The 21,651-nt window shown below is 43.6% G+C and overlaps 1 protein-coding gene across 3 annotated transcripts in view; it reads right to left on the bottom strand.

Annotated features, from left to right (window-relative positions):
• Positions 1-2,349: 2,349 nt before the first annotated feature.
• PALS2 (protein associated with LIN7 2, MAGUK p55 family member) overlaps positions 2,350-21,651 on the bottom strand; it is a 311,218-nt gene continuing 291,916 nt past the window's right edge. For 2 of the 3 annotated variants that reach the window (XM_082259378.1, XM_082259376.1), the window contains exon 12: positions 2,350-2,804. In XM_082259378.1, the coding sequence (XP_082115504.1) occupies positions 2,628-2,804 (177 nt within the window). In that variant the 3' untranslated portion in view covers positions 2,350-2,627. The remainder of the gene's footprint in view (positions 2,805-21,651) is intronic. The other variant, XM_082259377.1, reaches the window with a different exon arrangement.

Here is a 21,651-nt window from a genome sequence, read left to right as displayed (position 1 = left end):
TGTATGGCCTAAGAGTGGTCAGGTCCAGCATAAAGATACACACTGCACTCTAATAAGTCTGTATTTTTCCTAATTCAACTTATATGGTAAAAATTGTTCTAAAAAATAAACAGATGAAACTGTATTTGCGTGATACCAATTGCGTCTTAAGTTAGGAACCAATAGTTTTCTCTATATAGTTAAATTGTCAAAAGCAACTGGTCACATTGATTGCTAAATAACAAACCTCAGTTGAAGCTTTAGCCTAGGTTCACACTAGTGTGGTGTAGAGAACCGCATGTGATATCAGACAGAAATTACAACACAGTTGAGTTAAAATCATATGCAATTCTTTGCAGTGTGATTTGAGCCCATTCATTTTTTTTATGGCTCAAATCACACCGCATCAACACCAAAATGGTGCTGGACCCTATTTTTTTCCACGCTAGAATTGCATTGCATGGGTGTTCACAACAACATGATCCAATGCAGGCAATCGTACTGCCTTTTGCAAGCTGTTTTGGGGTGTTTCATAATTTCAATGCAGTGCAGGAAACACAAAGGGTTCAGTAAGTTATCCACATCGCATATATGTGAACCGAGGCTTAAACATGGCCATACACGTATTGAAATTTGGCCAGTTCAGCAGGGACTAGATGCATTTAGATCAGTGTGTGGATGTCCCTACTTGAGAGAAGTCCATAGTTTGATCGACCCATGCTGGAATTTTTTTTTCTCAATCAGCGGCTGCAGGTCAATGTATTCTAAAAGCGGGACCTGCTGCGATCAGAATACAATGTCCTGGAAGATTGCTCCATCCACCTTGTTTGTGTCCGAAGGCTAGATGGAAAAAAAACAACCACACTGTATGCTTAGCTTTAGTTACTTGGCTAAGCCAAAGCCTGTCCCCAAGTTTAAGGCAAACCTGTATTTTTCTCATTCAGGGCAAAGCAACAGGTTCACTTAGGACCTCCCCAACAGCACATGACTCCAATATTATGGGACAATCACTAACATTGTCACATGAGGAGAGTCCACAGCCCTGTGTAAGCTGCAACTTCACTGACACATAGGTTACACAAATTGGCATCTACTGCTCTGGACTGCCAAACAGAACAGCAGGAGAGTGAAGGAAATGTTAAAGAGAACCTGCTGCTTTGCACTGCATGGACTCATGTCCCAACTGCAGCTCAAACCTTTTAAGTTTTGGAAAGTGTACACGAAGGCTAGCACCACATTAAAGCTGACTGTGTGCCTATAGAGGGATTTTTTTTTCTCAACCAGTACTAAATATCGCACAAACAGGAAGTGAGGCAATTTCCCCCATGAGGATTTTTTTTTTTATTATTATTGCTGCCTGTATCCCAGTTTAAGGGATTTCCCCTCACTTCCTGTTCTGACATTTGTCAGATTGAAAGGAAGTGGGGATATTTTCCCTCACTTCCTGTTCGGTCTTACACACAGTATGGAGAATCTCCCAAATGGGGACACAGACAGTAATAGCAGCACAGATTTGAGATGTCATACAATGACAGTCACCAGTGCTGGACCCAGATAAAAAGTTCTGGGAGGTTACATTTTTAATATTTTTTATTAAGAATCACCATTTTAATAAAAAAAAAAAAAAAAATGTTCTCGAACTGTAATTGTCATGTACATGGACACAAGTTTGACTTTCAGCATGTGTGCACTTTGTCCATCAAGCATCCCTAAACCCATAACAATCAGTAAAAAAAAACACCTTTGCTCCCATAATGATATACTTTTCCTACTGTGAGCCTACAGGGACTGTCAATCACAATAATGTAGCATTGAGGACGTAGACACATAAATAGGGGCTGTCAGGTAGACACTTTGCATGTAGCATTGAGGACGTAGACACGTATAAATAGGGGCTGTCAGGTAGTCAGCTTGCATAACAGCTGCTCTGCCAAAGCTAGCATTATAGGTAAAAGTGCTGATTTAACAAAACTCATAATTTTATACCAATATCCTGCTTTTTAATTTGACCAATGTCTAAATAGTCATCTGCACATTTTTCACCTATATCATAATGAATAAAACATATAAAACAAAGGCCCCTTGCAACAATGATAGGTATTGCCCTTGGACTGCTACAGCAGTCTGGTCTTCAAATAGTTAGATCTTCACATAAGAAAACAATGCCACAATGAGTTACAGCTCTGTTACATTTTTTCCTAGCAAAAAAATGTTGATGACATATACAAATACATTTTAATCCATTTATGTATCAAACGACAGACTTAGAAAATTATTTCAAGTATCCTTTGTAATCACAGTGAAAATGTAAGACCAAAATATTAATGACAAACTTTCTCGGATGAAAAAAAAAAAAAAGCAAAACAAAAACATACGTACCAAATTAAGAATCACAAAAAAATGCTTTAACGCATTTCCTTCATGTATTATGAATAAAAAGATTATCTTTAAAAAGTTATAAAAATTAAAATAAATTACATATTTAAGTACACTTTCCCTTCAAAGTGTTCTATAAAAATTCAGAACAGTGTACGATCCTTTAAATCCTTACGTGGAAATAAACACAAGGAACCCAGGTCTCCACTCTGTAGAAGCTCCCGCTGCGTAGTGTCTCTATTATTGGTTAATAAAATTTAGAGCTCAAGAAGTCAGTAGACCCAGCTAATTGGAACCCACTGCTGCTCATTTCGTAACTTCTCAACAGCTGCCTGGAGCTTCTCAAAGGCCTTGTCTAAGTTGTCATTTACAATGGTGAGGTCAAAGTAATGGTTGTAGGCTCTCATAACTCGCGCACTCTCATCAACTGTCTTCTTCAAATCAGTATCCTAAAAAAAAGAAGAAAAGAAATTCAAAACTAAGTATTACATGCTCACAAAAACATGTACTTTGGTTTAAGAGCCAAGTCGACCCAGGTGTAATGGGACTACATAGCTCAATTAACATTTTAAACAAAACAAAGAAAAGGGCACAGGATACTTCAATATGCCACTTTATCAAACAATAAAAAAAAAAAAAAACTGAATTACAATCCCTTATGATTAGAACTTTAATGCCATTATAACGTATTTGTGTTAAGTTCCTCTCATATACAAATCAACAGGATGATCCACCATCAAAGTAAATTCTGCATGAAAATTTGGGTAAAATATTCAGGCCGAAAAAAAGTCCTGCATATACAGAACACTAAATTCACAGGTCATCTAAAGGAAGGTGGTAAAAAGTCTTAGGGCTGGGTTCACACTTTATTCGTATGCGTCCCTGTTCTCAGTTTCAGGGACGAATTAGGCCTGAATTCAGACCTGAAACAGAAAGATGGCCTAGGCTTTAAGAAGATTGCCAAGACCCTGAAACTGAGCTGCAGCACGGGGGCCAAGACCATACAGTGGTTTAACAGGACAGGTTCCACTCAGAACAGGCCTCACCATGGTCAACCAAAGAAGTTGAGTGCACATGCTCAGCATCATATCCAGAGGCTGTCTTTGGGAAATAGACGTACGAGTATTGCATACATTGCTGCAGAGGTTGAAGATGTGGGGGTCAGCCTGTCAGTGCCCAGACCATATGCCGCACACTGCATCAAATCGGTCTGCATGGCTGTTGTCCCAGAAGGAAGCCTCTTCTAAAGATGATGCACAAGAAAGCCCACAAACAGTTTGCTGAAGGCAACCAGACTAAAGACATGGATTACTGGAACCATGTCCTGTGGTCTGATGAGACCAAGATAAACTTATTTGGTTCAGATGGTGTCCAGCATGTGTGGCGGCAACCAGGTGAGGAGTACAAAGACAAGTGTGTCTTGCCTACAGTCAACCATGGTGGTGGGAGTGCCGTGGTCTGGGACTGTATGAGTGCTGCTGGCACTGGGGAGCTATGAATGCCAACATGTACTGTGAAATACAAAAGCAGAGCACGATCCCCTCCCTTCAGAAACTGGGCCGCAGGGCAGTATTTCCAACATAATGACCCCAAACACACCTCCAAGATGACCACTGCCTTGCTAAAGAGGCTAAGGGTAAAGGTGATGGACTGGCCAAGCATGTCTCCAAACCTAAACCCTATTAAGCATCTGTGGGGCATCCTCAAACGGAAGGTGGAGGAGAGCAAGGTCTCTAACATCCACCAGTCCGTGAAGTCCTCATGGAGGAGTGGAAGAGGACTCCAGTAGCAACCTGTGAAACTCTGGTGAACTTCATGCCCAAGAGGGTTAAGACAGTGCTGGAAAATATTGGTGGCCATGCAAAATAAAGTTACTTTGGGCCCAATTTCAGCATTTTCACTTAGGGGTGTACTCACTTTTGTTGCCAGCAGTTTAGACATTAATGGCTGTGTATGGTTATTTTGAGGGGAGAGCAAAATATACACTGTTATATAAGCTGTACACTCACTACTTTACATTGTAGCAAGTGTGTCATTTCTTCAGTGTTGTCACATGAAAAGATATAATAAAATATTTTAATGTGAGGGGTGTACTCACTTTTGTGAGATACTGTATCTGCTTTGATAGGGCTTATATAGAAGTTCAAAAACTTATTTATAAAAGAAAGAAACATATCTGACTCTCATGCAGCTAACGGTTAAACAAACATGTTTTATTAAAAAAAAATAAAAAAATAAGAATAATAACTAATTGCAAGAACACAAAACACAAGTTAAAAACCGTGATATAAAACCCAAATAACTCAAGATGATCAAACATTTTTGTACCAAACAAGTTACAGTGGGTACGAAAAGTATTCAGACCCCCTTAAATTTTTCACTCTTTGTTATATTGCAGCCATTTGCTAAAATCATTTAGGTTCATTCTTCTTCCTCATGAATGTACACATAGCACCCCATACTGACAGAAAAACACAGAATTGTTGACATTGTTGCAGATTTATTAACCACTTCCATACCGAGTCATGTAAAATGACGTCGGCAAAGTGGTTGTCTAGATCCGGGCCGCCGTCATATGACGTCGGCCCGTTCTAGCTGCTACTGCGCGCCCCCGGCGGCGCGCCCCCGGCGGCGCGCAGCGGCGCGATCAGGGATGAGGCTCGTCCCTCGGACATAGCCCATCACTGATCAAGGTAAACAGCCAATAGAAATTGGCTGTTTACCACGTGATCGGCTGTGTCAATCACAGCCGATCACATGAGCGGCTCCAGCACGAGCCGCTCGTTCTCTCTGCAATGCGCGCCCCCGGGGGCGCGCAGAGCAGCGATCGGGGACGAGGCTCGTCCCTCGGACAGAGTCGATCCCCGATCTAGGTAAAGAGCCAATGAAATTGGCTCTTTACCACGTGACCGGCTGTGTCCAATCACAGCCGGTCACAAATGTCAACAGAGAACACGGTAACTAGCTGTCACCGTGTTCTCCTCCTCACACACTGATCCTGTGTGAGGAGGAGATTGTGGTAACAGCTAGTTACCAACTACAGTGCACCCCAAACACACTGATTGCCCCCCCCCCCCAATAAAGAGCACCTGTCACTAGCCCATCAAAGTACCCGAGTACCTGTCATCAGGTACTCAGATGACAGGTACTCGGGTACTCTGATGGGCTGGTGACAGGTATTCGGGTACTCTGATGACAGGTACTCGGGTACTCTGATGACGGGTACTCGGGTACTCTGATGACGGGTACTCTGATGACAGGTACTCTGATGACAGGTACTCTGATGACAGGTACTCTGATGACAGGTACTCTGATGACAGGTACTCTGATGACAGGTACTCTGATGACAGGTACTCTGATGACAGGTACTCGGGTACTCTGATGACAGGTACTCGGGTACTCTGATGACAGGTACTCGGGTACTCTGATGACGGGTACTCGGGTACTCTGATGACGGGTACTCGGATGACGGGTACTCGGGTACTCTGACAGGTACTCGGGTACTCTGATGACGGGTACTCGGGTACTCTGATGACGGGTACTCGGGTACTCTGATGACGGGTACTCGGGTACTTTGAGTACCTGTCAACGGAGTACCCGTCATCAGAGTACCTGAGTACCTGTCACCTACCCATCAGAGTACCTTCCACCTGCTCATCAGAGTACCTGACGCCTGAAGTACCCAAGTACTTGCCGCCTGCTCATCAGTACCCATCACTACTCATCAGTACTCATCAGTACCTATCACGTATCAGTACTGATCATCAGTACCCATCAGTACAGTATCACCTATCAGTCAGTGAGTACTACTCATCAGTACCTATCACCTGCCTGTCACCTGCCCATCAGAGTACCCGAGTACCTGTCACCTGCCTATCGGAGTACCCGAGTACCTGCCACCTGCTCATCAGTACCAGAGTACCTGTCACCTGCCCAACAAAGTACCCGAGTACCTGTCACCCTTCATACAGCCACCATGTCCAAGTCCAAAAAGGTTTATATACGTCGTCCGTTTAAACCTAAATACCGGTGTTATGGCAGCAGATAGCTGCCATAACCCTGGTATTTTTTTAAACGGTGGACGGTTGGCTTTCCGATAAGGGTGGTCCCAGCGGCGGATTCGCCGTGGGATCACCCTTCCGGGATGGCGGAAGAGGCGCCCCCCCCCCTCCCGACGCGTTCCGGTCCTTTTCCCCGCTTACCGGACCCGCCGGCAGCGGGGAAAACGATCCGGTCCCGAATCCTCACAGACAGGATGTCGAGTGAGGGCAAGCTTGCCCTCACTTGACTCTATGGTCTTGGAGGACCGGAGCTACGGAAAATGTTGTTGCCTAGCAACCGGTTTAAAGGTCCTTTTTTTTTTTTTTTCATTTTATATTATAATTATTTTTTTTTTCTATCTTTTAGTGTACTTGTGAGATCTGAGGACTTTTTGACCCCAGATCTCACAAAAAAGAGGTCCTGTCGTGCCTATTTCTATTACGAGGAATATTTACATTTCTTTTAATAGAAATAAAAATGATCAATTTTTTTTTTTTTTAAACGGTGTAAAAATAAAAAATAATAAATAAAATAAATAGTAAAAAAAAAAAAAAATTAAAGCGCCCTGTCCCCGTTAGCTCGCGCGCAGAAGCGAATGCATACAGAAACCCCGCCCACATATGTAAACGGTGTTCAAACCACACATGTGAGGTATCGCCGCGATCGTTAGAGCAAGGGGAATAATTTGAGCCCTAGACCTCCTCTATAACTCAAAGATGGCAACCTGTAGAAATTTTTAAATTGTCGCCTATGGGGATTTTTAAGTACCAAAGTTTGTCACCATTCCGTGAGCGTGCGCAATTTTGAAACATGACATGTTGGGTATCTATTTACTCGGCGTAACATTATCTTTCACATTATGGAAAAAAATTGGGCTAACTTTACTGGTTTCTTATTTTTTAATTAAAAAAAGTGAATTTTTTCCAAAAAAATTGCGTTTGGAAGACCGCTACGCAAATACGGTGTGATAAATATTGCAATAATCTCCATTTTATTCTCTAGGGTCTCTGCTAAAAAAAAATATATAATGTTTGGGGGTTCTAAGCAGTTTTCTAGCAAAACAACTGATTTTAGCTTGTAAACACCAAATGTCAAAAATAGGCCTAGGCAAGTGGCTAGGATGCATGATGATGCTCCTTGGATGTTAGGCCCCTCTATATGGCTAGGCTGTGAAAAAGTCTCACACATGTGGTATTGCCATACTCAGGAGGAGTGGCAGAATGTATTTTGGGGTGTCATTTTTGCTGTGTACATGCTATGTGTTAGGAATATCCTATAAATTGACAACTTTGTGTAAAAAAAAAAAGTTTTCATTTTTTTCCCACATTTTCCAAAAACCTGTGGAAAAAAATGATATGTTCAAACGACCCATAATGCCTCATAGAATATACGTTGGAGTGTTTGCTTTCCAAAATGGGGTCATTTTGTGGACTTTTCCATTGTATTGGTGCTCTAGGGCCTTGAAAAGTGTGATAGGTAGTAAGAAAGTTTTATGTGTATTTATGCTCCTAGAACGCCTGAATGTGCTTCTTGGACGTGGAGTCTCTTTTTGTGGCCAGGCTGTGTAAAAGTCTCACACATGTGGTATCGCCATACTCGGAAGGAGTAGCAGAATGTATTTTTGGGTGTAATTTTTGCTGTGTACATGCTATGTGTTAGAAATAGCTTATAAATTGACAACTTTGTGGGAAAAAAAAGAAAAAAAAAATTTTTTCTTCATTTTCCCAAGAATTGTGGGAAAAAATTACAACTTCAAAAAACTCACCATGCCTCTTACTAAATACCTTGGACTGTCTACTTTACAAAAAGGGGTCATTTGGTCGGTATTTGTACTGTCCTGACATTTCAGGGCCTCAAGAAAGGAGATAGGCAGTCAGTACATCTGGTGTGATCAATTTTCAGTAATTGGTACCATAGCTTCTAGACTCAATAACTTTCACACAGACTAAATAATATACACTAATTTGGGTTAATTTTACCAGAGACATGTAGCAGTATACATTTTGGCCCAAATGTATGAAGAAAAATTTATTTTTTGCAAAATTTCATAATTGAAACTAAAAAAAAAGTGTTTTTTTTCAAAATTTTTGCTCTTTTTTTGCATATATCACGAAAAAAAAAAACCCAGTTGTGATCAAATACCACCAAAAGAAAGCTCTATTTGTGTGAAAAAAATGATAAAAATTTTGTTTGGTTATAGTGTAGCATGACTGAGCAATTGTCATTCAAAGTGTGAGAGTGCTGAAAGCTGAAAATTGGTCTGGGCAGGAAGGGTGTCTAACTGCTCTGTATGGAAGCGGTTAAACAAGACAAACTGAAATATCACATGGTCCTAAGTATTCAGACCCTTTGCTCAGTATTTAGTAGAAGCCCCCTTTTGATCTAATACAGCCAGGAGTCTTTTTGGGAAAGATGCAACAAGTCTTTCACACCTGGATTTGGGGATCCTCTGCCATTCCTCCTTGCAGATCCTCTCCAGTTCTGTCAGGTTGGATTGTAAACGTTGGTGGACAGCCATTTTTAGGTCTCTCCAGAGATGCTCAATTGGGTTTAAGTCAGGGCTCTGGCTGGGCCATTCAAGAACAGTCACGGAGTTGTTGTGAAGCCACTCCTTCGTTATTTTAGCTGTGTGCTTAGGGTCATTGTCTTGTTGGAAGGTAAACCTTCGGCCCAGTCTGAGGTCCAGAGCACTCTGGAGAAGGTTTTTGTCCAGGATATCCCTGTACTTGGCCGCTTTCATCTTTCCCTCGATTGCAACCAGTCGTCCTGTCCCCGCAGCTGAAAAACACCCCCACAGCATGATGCTGCCACCACCATGCTTCACTGTTGGGACTGTATTGGACAGGTGATGAGCAGTGCCTGGTTTTCTCCACACATACCGCTTAGAATTAAGGCCAAAAAGTTCTATTTTGGTCTCATCAGACCAGAGAATCTTATTTCTCACCATCTTGGAGTCCTTCAGGTGTTTTTTAGCAAACTCCATGCGGGCTTTCATGTGTCTTACACTGAGGAGAGGCTTCCGTCGGGCCACTCTGCCATAAAGCCCCGATTGGTGGAGGGCTGCAGTGATGGTTGACTTTCTACAACTTTCTCCCATCTCCTGACTGCATCTCTGGAGCTGAGCCACAGTGATCTTTGGGTTCTTCTTTACCTCTCTCACCAAGGCTCTTCTCCCCCGATAGCTCAGTTTGGCCGGACGGCCAGCTCTAGGAAGGGTTCTGGTCGTCCCAAACGTCTTCCATTTGAGGATTATGGAGGCCACTGTGCTCTTAGGAACCTTAAGTGCAGCAGAAATCTTTTTGTAACCTTGGCCAGATCTGTGCCTTGCCACAATTCTGTCTCTGAGCTCTTCAGGCAGTTCCTTTGACCTCATGATTCTCATTTGCTCTGACATGCATTGTGATCTGGAAGGTCTTATATAGAAAGGTGTGTGGCTTTCCTAATCAAGTCCAATCAGTATAATCAAACACAGCTGGACTCAAAATGAAGGTGTAGAACCATCTCAAGGATGATCAGAAGAAATGGAAAGCACCTGAGTTAAATATATGAGTGTCACAGCAAAGGGTCTGAATACTTAGGACCATGTGATATTTCAGTTTTTCTTTTTTAATAAATCTGCAACAATGTCAACAATTCTGTGTTTTTCTGTCAATATGGGGAGCTGTGTGTACATTCACGAGGAAGAATGAACTTAAATGATTTTAGCAAATGGCTGCAATATAACAAAGAGTGAAAAATGTAAGGGGGTCTGAATACTTTTCGTACCCACTGTATATATGAAGATAAATGATGTACAGTATTAATCATATAAAATTAGTTGGCAGTCTTTGAGGAAGTTGGGTCACCCACGAAACTGGTTAGACGTCAGTCTCTTCTCCTATTTGATCCAACAATGGTGTTCTCCATATTCTGTTTGGATGAATTTTACTTATGTATACGCACATTTATGCAGAGTTTTTTTACCCTGGATCTTTCTGTCAACAAGATTTTGAATATAAACCTTAGTAAATTATGACATCTGTGCGCAAGGCGCCTAATATGTGGAAAGAAGATCAAATAGCAGACCAGTCATCAAAGGACAGAAGATTTACAATAAACAAATTTGTGAACAGACCTTAAAGCCCTACACCTTCAAAAGCTAAGCAAAAAGTGACCACAGTAGTAAATTTCAAGACACTACTACTGAATAAATATCTACTTTGATAGGGCCTATACGGAAGTTTAAATAGTTATTTTTAAAAGAAGGATATAAAAAAAAAAAAAAAAAATGTATCTGACTGTCATGCACCAATTTCAATGTGTTGCTCTCCTTGCAGCAACTGAAAGTTGGCGGGGGGATAGAAGGAGAACTACATGCACTAGAAGGAGAGCCATACAGGGGGAAAAGTTTACATAATTGTGCCAGTCACCACCCCTTTTTATTCCCATGTGCACCTGACCCTAATATCCCAAGTAGTGGATAATACGTTTACCAAGTTTTTTTTTTATAACATACCAAATGTATCCGACCATAAACCCAATTAAACCAACTGGGAATTGTGCCTACTTCACATAGCTTGAGAGGCCAGAAGTGCAAACTCAATTTGCACCTATGATTTGGTGTTGGCCATTAATTGCTGCCTTTAACCACTTGCCGACCGGTCACGTTGACCGTACTGCGGCAAAGTGGCTCGATATCGCCCAGCGACGTAGACCTACGTCGCTGGACTCCTCCCCTTGTGGGCGGCGCGCGTGCGCCGCCGGAGGCTCGCCCCCGCTGTTTTCAGTCACAGCGGGAGTCGGGCCAGGGGAAGAGAGGCGGTGATCACCGCCGCTCTTCCACGATCGTCGGGGATCGAGTGTGGAAATCCGCCTGCTTGTGTAAACAAAGCAGGCGGATCTCCTAAGTGACAGGCAGGGTCAGATTGCAGGATTCAGCATAGCTGAACCTGCGATCTGTCCCAGTGTCACTCAGTCCCCTCCCCCCACACACGTTAGTAAGCACCAGGCATACATTAACCCCTTGATCACCAATAAAAATTAACCCCTTCCCTGCCAGTGTCATTTTTTACCGTAACAGTGCATATTTATAGCACTGATTACTGTAGTAATGTCACTGGTACCCCCAAAAGTGTCAAAAATGTCAGTCAAGGGTCCGATCTGTTCGCCGCAATGTCGCAGTCCCGCAAAAAAAAAAAAAAAATCGCAGATCGCCGCCAGATCACCGCCATTACTAGTTAAAAAAAAATAAATAAAAATGACATAAATTTTCCGTAGTTAGTAGCTGCGATAACTTTTGCGCAAACCAATCAAAATACGCTTATTGCGATTTTTTTTACCAAAAATATGTAGCAGAAAACAAATTGGCCTAAATTGTTAAAAAAATTTGATTTTTACATTTTTTGGGGGGGGGAATTTTATATAAAAAAAGTGAAAAATATTGTTATTTTTTCAAAATTGTCGCTCTTTTTTTGTTTATAGCGCAAAAAGTAAAAATTGCACAGGTGATCAAATACCACCAAAAGAAAGCTCTATTTGTGGGGGAAAAAAAGGACATGGACAATTTAATTTGGGTAGAGCTTTGCACGACCACGCAATTGTCCGTTAAAGTAACGCAGTGCCGAATCTTAAAATATGGCCTGGTCAGGAATGGGGTTAAATATTCTGGTCTTAAAGCGGTTACAAAAATGCTCAATGAGAATTTTTTTTGTCAAAGACATGTAGCTAAATACATTTTGGCCTAAATATATGACAAAAATTGAATATATTGGATATTTTTTAACTGTCAAAGTAGAAAAATATTGTTATTTTTTCAAAATTTTCGCATTTTTTTATTATCGTAAAAAATAAAAAGCGCAGAGGTGATCAAATACCATCAAAAGAAAGCTCTGTTTGTGGGGAAAAAAGGACGTAAATTTTCGCTTGGGTACGGCGTTGCATGACCGCGCAATTGTCAGTTCAAGTCGCACAGTGCCGATTCGCAAAAAGTGGCCTGGACGTAAGACAGCAAAATCCTCCGGTGGTAAAGTGGTTAAATAATGTTGATTTCCTTTCAGAATTATTGAATCAGCAAGTTCTTCTTACCCCTGAAGTCTGTATTTTTAGGCCTTATGCACACTGGACACTTTTTCTGCTGCTCCTATGCTCGTTTGGCTTTTTTCTTGCCTCTAAATGTCCCTGAATGTTAGCCTATGCTAGCCCCAAAAAAGCTCCACAGCCAGTGCATCCAGGAGCAGCAGAGTTTTGACAGAAAAAACACCCGACACGCCTAAACGCGTGTCAACATGCTTAAGTGCTATGCGCATTTAGTGCTTGAGCATTAATTCATTTCAATGAAATTAATTAGCACCCAAGTACTTGACTAAACATGATAAACGAAGTTACAAGTGTCAAGCGTTTTTTCTGCCAAAACTCTGCTGCCAGCAGAAAAGGAGTATAGGTGAGTTAGCAAAACCTCCAGCGAGTATGAGGCCTTAGACCTCAAGCTAAAGACTAGTGGCTCTACTGAGGCAGGATCTTCCTTAGTACAGTGATTTTTCTTGCCCAGAAAGCTAGAGCTTTGAGGTGGACAAACCCAATACCACCCAACCGTATTCAACTTAAGTTAACCAAGCTAGATTAAAAAAAAAAGGAATAAACAGAAAATGTCCAAGTTTACATTTGGGTTGTGTGTTGGGAAACTTTTAGCATGCTATTTTTAACCCCCTCACGCCTAAGGGTAAAAAATCCTAATGCTTAAAACACAATTTTACATGAAAAACCATACATATCACCACAACTACCTTGTGCATCCAGGTGGATTATATCTTGTTTTCTTTAGGACAAACTGGGCTTTTATTTAGTCGTAAATGGATGTGGATATCTTTTTTTTTTTTAAATCAAAGAAAAAAACTGGCCCAAAATAGTAAAAAAAAATCGTGCGAACTAACAAGTACACATCCACCACTACTGGAAAAGAGTACACTATTAAAGAATTCATCTCTTGCCACACCAAGGGAGTTATATATTTACTCCAGTGTGGTTGTGGCCAACAGTATATTGGGAGAACCATACGTACTGTTAGCATCCGGATAGGGGAACACCTTGCTAATATAAGAAAAGGGTTCCCAGGACACAGCGTCTCTCTACATTTCTCCAAATGTCATCACAAAAGTCCAAAAAACGTATTAATTACAGTGATTGAGAAATATACACCACACTTCAGAGGAAGTAACATGAAAAGATCCATCTCAAGAAGGGAAACCTTCTGGATCTATGAGATGAAATGCTTTAGGCCCTGGGGACACAACATCGAATGGGATATCAACGCCCATATAAATAACAGTTAAATCCTTGTTTAGTCTTTCAAATTTATCACATTTTACACCTTTTAGATTTTAACCTTTTATCTATATTTTTAACATTTTAATGTCTAATAAAGATTTAATATGTATTTTAATATATTAGGATATATTTAGGATAATGAATACATGTAATTTTAATCAAATCATTTTATAGGAATTGGTTGTATTTATACAACATAGGACTTAATATTGTCTAAATATTGTCCATATTTATTGTTTCCCCATTTCCTTTAGTTGCCTATATGTTTATAATAGCACAGGAAGTTGGGAAATAGCACACTTCCGGTGTCCCCACCTCATTAACATAAATCGCTGGCAAAATATACTGAAAATATGTGCCGGTCTTATTCAGGTTTAATCCTATAGATCGTGCAATTTAGGAGCCGTTTTGAGAAAAAACAGTGGAAGCGATCTGTGTCTACAGCCTATACACACATTGCGGACACCGGAAGTAGTAATCACCCTGAAGCTTCTTAAGGACGGACGTGGCGGCACGCACTTCCCTCCTATCTCAGAAGAAGCCTGTTGAGAGGAAACGACGTAAGAGAGGAGGCGTGTCGCGCCGCCACGTGACGTCACACACAAGCCCGGTCTGCAGCCGGGATCTGTGTATTTGACTGCATACAACGCTCGTATCCCCTGCATAAATGTAAGTGCAACACCTTTTGTAATAAACATTTTCTCGGGGTATTATGCTATGGTCTTCTTTCTTTGCCCCACACATGTGCATTTGTGGAAGTTATAAAGAAATAAGGAACCGATAGCAGGAGCGGATTGCATCGTCTGACAATTGATTCATGTATGGAGTTCGCAGTAGTGGATTCATTCTGTGCTTGTTAAATCCCAAGAGTTGGTAAGAGGCCATTCATATCTTACCACGGGGGTGACCCAATTAAAGATATCTCCTTCTTGCCATCCAGTAGTGGAAATTTTTCTGCATACCAATTTTATATCTTTGGTAAGGAGGCAAGCCTTTTGGTGGTGGGATCTTCAGTCACGGAGCATATGATACAGCACTTCTAATTTTTATTGAATTTTCAGCACCGAATTGAGAACACCTATTTGGACTTGATTGTTTGCATTCATTTTGGGACTTTTGATTTATTCACTTGTGCACCCCACCTACACACGTGGTTTTATTTACGTTATTGTGGATGATCACACATTGGACATCATTGGTCCCTAATTTCCCAATTTATGTATTTTTGTTATGTATATATTGTGATTTCTAACCATATTAGCGCACCTATTTATTTATCTCACTGACATAGATTAAACCTTAATCTAGATATTTTTTTCTTTATTTTTTACACACACTTTTTTTCTCTCTGCAAGGAAAGCGAAAGATACATTGTATCTTTCCTCTCCATTCACAAAGAGAAAAACATAGGGGCAGGCTTCACAGTGACTGATCACTGTGGTAGCAAATCAGAGGTTACCACAGCAATCAGGTGACCCAGAATCGCTGGATTGGGTCCCGATCATTAGTACAGTGCCCTGGGTGAGACCCTGGTCTCTTTGCTGGGAGAGCGCTTTGCTCTAAGCACAAAGTGAGATAGGCATATCTATGGCCCCACAGAAAAAAGCCCAGTGCACTGGGGCTGCATATACAGCTCCCTAAGTCATTACGGACTATGGAAAAATGGGATTTTTGACTTACCGTAAAATACATTTCTCTGATGTTCATTGACGCACACAGCTTCTGATCATCTTAACCATTAGGTTATACTGCCCCATACAGGAGTAGGACACTAGGCAGAAAAAAAAGTCTGACTACGACTATGGGCAGCCCCAAGGGATATACTCCCTTTCTCTGCTATAGGTACTCAGTTTTGTTATAAGCAGTGTCAGAAGAATTACAACTCCACAGAGGGGGTGAGTGCTGTGTCCTTCAATGAACATCAGAGAAATGGATTTTACGGTAAGTCAAAAAAATTTTTCTCTCTTTCATTCATTGACGGACACAGCTCCTGATCTTCTTAACCATTGGGACATCCAAAAGCAGTGTTAAACATGAGGGGTGGGAACAGCGAAAAACAAATTCCCAAGGCTAAACTATAGCCAACCAGGTAAACAGGAGCTAAACCAAAACAACTGGAGCCCACCTGAAAAGAACAATACACGCTAAACATCAGCGGCAAAAAAAAAAAAAAAAAAAAAAAAGGAAGCATCGGCAGATGCCAACACATCCACTTTATAGAACTTTGTGAAAGTGTGCACCAACGACCAGGTGACCACCTTGCAAACCTGCGTCACTGACACCTGATGACGGGAGGCACTGAGCACCCGAGTAGAATGGGCCTTGACAGGAAAAGGAGGAATCTGACCCTTGATGGAAAGGGCCTGAACCACTGTCTGCCCGATCCATCTGCAAATGGTCGCAGAGGAAGCGGACAACCCTTTCAGAGGCCCATCCGTGAGCACAAATAGCGAGTCTGATTTCCTAAAAAAAACTCCGTAGCTGCCAGGTACACACTAACTGCCTGGACCACATCCAAGGCATGCAAAGCAATTACTTTCGGATGTTTTGGCCTGGGACACAGGGAAAGCAAACAATCTCTTCAGTCAAATGAAAATCAGACAACCTTTGGAAGGAATGATAAGACAGTGGCAAAGAATTACCTTATTTCTGAACCACCAAGTAGGGTGGACGACAGGATAACGCTGACAATTCCAGCACCCTGCATGCAGAGGTGATAGCCACCAAAAAGGCCTCCTTCTGTGACAGCTTAACCAGGGGAATTTCCCCAAAGATTCTCAAAAGGAGGCTTCTGGAGGACTGAGAGCACCAAATTAAGGTCCCAAGGTGGTAACAGAGACTGCACTGGAGGAGCCAAGTGCCGAACTCCCTGAAGAAAAAGTACGCACCAGGGAGTGTGTAGCCAAGAACCGTTGAAAAGACCACTAAGGTCGACACCTGGCCCTTGATAGTACTCAAGGCCAGTTTCTGCTCAACCCCCATTGAATGAAGGTCAAAAAGAACGAGGATGAACCCCAAGAGACTCACACTACGCAATGTACGTCTTCCACATACGATGGTAGATCTTCCTAGAGATAGATTTCCTAGCTTTTAACAGCGTTGGATTCACTGACTCCAAACTTCTATCGATCAGCACCTGGCGTTCAACATCTAAGCTGTCAAAGCCAGAGATTGTAAAGCAGGATGGAAGATTGGTCCTTGGGACAGCAGATCCTCCCTGAGAGGAAGCTTCCAATGAACGTCGGCGACCAGCTGCACCAGATCGGTGTTCCAAGCCCGGCGAGGCCAGTCCGGGGCCACAGATGACCAAAAATCCCTTCTGCCTCGATCCTGCGTCTTGGAAGAAGCTTGAGAGGAGGAAAGGTGTAAATCAGACAATAGTGACCCCATGGGGCTACCAGCACGTCTGTGGCGTCCGCCAGATGTTCCCATGACCGTGCCACAAACCTCTGCACCTTTCTGCTGAGCTGGGATGCCAACAGATCCGCCTAGGGAATGCCCCACCAGAGACAACCGACGAAACACCCCCAGATGAAAGGACCACTCCCCTTGGTCCAACGCCTACCGACTGAGGTAATCCGCCTGCCAGTTTTCCACCCTGGTAATGTGTACGGTGGAGAGGGCTGGAACGAACCGTTCTGCACACCTTAGAATGCTGGCTACCTCCAGAGCTGCCAGGACACTTCTTGTGCCCCCCCGGTGATTGACATAAGCCACGGCCGTGGCATTGCCCAATTGAATGCGCACTGGACATCCCTGAAGACGATCTGTCCAATGTTCCAGGCACAGTCTGATCGCACGGTAGTCTGGACACTGCCAGTGTCCAGATCCCCTGAGCAGAATTTTTGCCGAGTGCACCTCCTCAGCCAGACAGGCTGGCATCAGTGGTAACCACGGTTCAATACAAGGGGAGGATGGATTTGCCCAGCCAAAGTGTCGGAGAATGAAGACACCATATCAGGGACTCTTGTTTCCCAGCTCAGCTGGATCTGATTGAGACTGCAGAGTCTCCTCCCATTTGGCCAGAATCTCCCTTTGCAGGAACCTCGTATGGAACTGTGCAAACAGAACCGCCTCGAAGGTGGACACCATGAGGCCCAGCACCCGCATGCAAGTCCAGAGAGATGACCATCTCCTGGACAGCAGCAGACGAATCGCAGTCCGCAGTTTCTTGAGTTTGTCCAGAGGAAGGAGCACTCTGGCTAAGGTCTAGTCCAGAGTCAGACCCAGATAGCCCACCTTTGTGGATGGAACCAGAGCAGACTTCTGAAAATTCAGAAACCAGCCGAACTCCCTCAGAGTTCGTATGGTGATTTCAAGGTTTTCCACCAGAGCTGTAGGAGACTCTGCTTGCAGCCTCTGAGAGGGGATCAGGTGGGGAAATGTGCTCCAAAGACTCCATGAGTCGCTAGTGGGACCACACAAGAAAAGGTGTAAAAGCACTGCAAAGGGACACCCCCACCATTCCGGCAGCATCACTCGGTCGCCAGTAACAGAGCACCTAATTGGTCCTCAGAGAGGGGGGACCCCACCAGACTCCTCACCCAGCAGAATCAGGCACCTGCAGCCACCAGGATAATCTGCAATCCACATGCGGCGATCAGGAAGTGAAAAGATCCAAGGTTTCCACCGCCAAAATCGCTGCCCACAGGGCTCCACTGTCATGGCCGCTATTTTCAATGGCAAACCACTGCAAAATGGCTGCCGGACTACACAAACATGGCTGGCATACATTGAGCACACAGGCTACAGAAAAATAGCGGCCCCACAAGGCTCCCAGGGACCCAGGAGTGATCCATAGGCCTCGGAAAATGGGACAGGCATGAAGGGGGGCACCTGGCAGGAGCCAACAGGTAAAGCCCCACCCACAGCCAGTCGCTGGTGGTGCACCCCTGCCCCGCATCGCTAGCACAGTACCATGTCTCCACCCCAAGCGGTAGACCAGGCCACCCCACAGCCCCAGCATCAATAGCGAGGTGGGGGAGGGCAATATGGCCCACAGGGACCACCAGACTGATGAGGGGGGTGCACTACGGGAAGGAGGGAAACCCAGGGATCTCAAGGTCCCATGGAGGGGCCCATGTCCACCCCAAAACCCTCCAGGGGGAGAAGGGGAGGACAGTCACTGACACTTAACATACCAGGAACCAGACAGGTACCGCTTCAGACAGAACCCCCTCTCCATCAAAATGGGGGGGGGGGCTGTTGGCCAGGAGGAACGCTGTGACTCAGGCCAAGATCCAGTCATATGTGACCTCGCAAGGTAATCTAGATTCAGTGGTCACCCCTGTCCAAGGGGGGCCATGTCATGGCCGACCTAGCACAGAGCTGAGGTCTGCGCGCGCTTGCTGGCCAGACTGGGGTGACCACTGGATCTAGATTTTACAGCCCGTCGCCCAGTTCGGCAGTTGATTGTAGATCCCACAGGAAAAAAAAAAAAACAGGAGAAAAAATGTAATATAAAGAAGAAAAATTTGCCAGGACCAAAGATCCCAGCCAGGAACTAGGTCCTTACTCCTGACTAGGAAGAAAAAAAGTACCTATAACCCTGGGACTGCCCATAGGTGTAGCCAGTTTCCTACCCCTGTAGGGTGCAGTATAACCCAATGGATAAGAAGATCAGGAGCTGTGTCCGTCAATGAACGAAAGAGAAATTTTGCATTTTATTTGGAAATCAAGGTCCCAGAGTTTGGAGAAAGCACTCTGGAGAAATGTCCCAGAGTGGAGAGGCACAGAATCCAAGTTGCATGAGGACCAGGGAGAGGTCTCCACAGTCCGTGATGATTTGGGAGCCATGCCATCTGCTGGTGTCGGTCCACAGATTTATCAAGTCTACAGTCAGCGCAGCTGTCTACCGGGAAATTCTACAGCACTTCATGCTTCCCTCTGCTGACCAGCTTAATGGAGATGCTAATTTCATTTTCCAGCAGGACTTGGCATCTGCCCATACTGCCAAAAGAACCAATACCTGGTTTAATGATCATGGTATCACTGTGCTCGATTGGCAAGCAAAGTCACTGACCTAAACCCCATAGAGAATCTGTGGGGTATTGTAAAGAGGAAGAGGAGAGACACCAGACCCGACAATGCAGATGAGCTGAAGGCCACTATCAAAGCAACCTGGGCTTCCATAACGCCTCAGCAATGCCAAAAGCTGATCGCCTCCATGCCACGCTGCATTGCTGCAGTAATTCATGCAAAAGGAGCCTTGACCAAGTATTGAGTGCATACTATACTGTACATCAGTGATGGGGAACCTTGGCACCCCAGATGTTTTGGAACTACATTTCCCATGATTCTCATGCACTATGCAGTGCAGTTGAGCATCATGGGAAATGTAGTTCCAAAACATCTGGGGTGCCAAGGTTCCCCATCACTGCTGTACATGGACATACTTTTCAGTAAGTCAACATTTATGTAATATTCTGAAATACTGAATTTTGGGTTTTCGCTAGCTGTAAGCCATAATCTTTAAAATTAAAAGAAAAATGCTTGAAATTTATCACTCGTGCATAACATCTATGTAAAAACTGGATTTTTGTCTTACCGTAAAATCCTTTTCTCTGAGGTTCACGGACACCGCTCCATGTCTTCTAGACCTTTGGCTTATGCTGCTCTCTCTTCAGGAGTAAGACTAGGCGGAAACAATTTTGGCTACGCCCCTGAGGCAAACCCAGGGGGTATACCATCACTTCCTGCTATAGAACTTAAGTTTATAACAAGCAGTGTCAGAAGAATATATAACTCAACCCAACAGAGGGGCAGGTGCTGTGTCCGTCAGTGAACCGCAGAGAAAATAATTTTACAGTATGACAAAATTCCAGTTTTCTCTTTCGTTTACTGAAGGACACAGCTCCACGTCTTCTAGACCCTTGGGATGTCCCAAAGCAGTATCAACATGTAGGGTGGGAAAAACAGAGCAATACATATAATTCCCAACAAGGCTAAAACATAGCCAACCAGGTAAAACAGGAGCTCAACCAGGAACAACTGGAGCTCACCACCAGGAAAAAAAATAAACCCTCAAGAGGCAAAACTTTGTGGCCAAAAGCAGCATTCGAAGATGCAAGTACAGCCACCTTTTAAAAACGTTGTGAATGTGTGTACAGACGACCACGTAGCCGCCTTGCACACCTGAACCACTGACACGTGATGGCAAAAGGCCCAGGAGGCACTTGTAGAATGCACCTTGACAAGGAAAGGAGGAACCTGACCCTTAATAGAATAGGCCTGCACCCCCGTCTGCTTGATCCACCTGGAAATGGTTGCAGCAGATGCAGCCTACCCCTTACGAGGTCCATCCGTAAGAACAAAGAATCGGATTTCTGAATCAACTCAGTCACCGGCAGGTACACCCAAATAGCCCTGACAACATCTAAGGAATGTAAAGCAATTTCTTTAGGATGTTTCGGCTTAGGACATAAGGACGGTAACACAATATCTTCATTCAATTGAAACCCTGAGACCACCTTAGGAAGGAACGCCTGACAGGGTCGCAACACCACTTTGTCCCTGTGAACCACCAGGTAAGGTGACCGAAAAGGACAACGCAGCCAACTCCGACACCCTAGGTGCAGAAGTAATAGCGACTAAAAAGGCCACCTTCTGCGACAGAGTGAGCAGAGGGAGTTCACAAATGTTTTCAAAAGGAGGCTTTTAAAGCACCGACAGTACAAAATTGAGATCCCACAGAGGTACCAGGGATCGCACTGGAGGAGCCAGATGGTAAACTCCTTGCACAAAAGTGTGAACCAAGGACTTCGCAGCCAACGGCCTTGATGGTGCCCAGAGCTAAACGTTGTTCTACACCTAGTTGTAGAAACTCCAGGTGAGACACAGAAAAGGAACGGGGAGAGACCCCCCTCCGGGACTCACACCCAGTAATGTACGCCTTCCAAACTCTATGATAAACTTTTCTGGAAGTAGATTTCCTAGCTTTTAATAAAGTAGGAA

Source organism: Pelophylax lessonae (genome assembly GCF_965119305.1).
Source record: "Pelophylax lessonae genome assembly, chromosome: 5".
In the NCBI taxonomy this organism is placed as follows: domain Eukaryota; kingdom Metazoa; phylum Chordata; class Amphibia; order Anura; family Ranidae; genus Pelophylax; species Pelophylax lessonae.
This window is presented reverse-complemented; position numbering and strand designations above follow the sequence as displayed.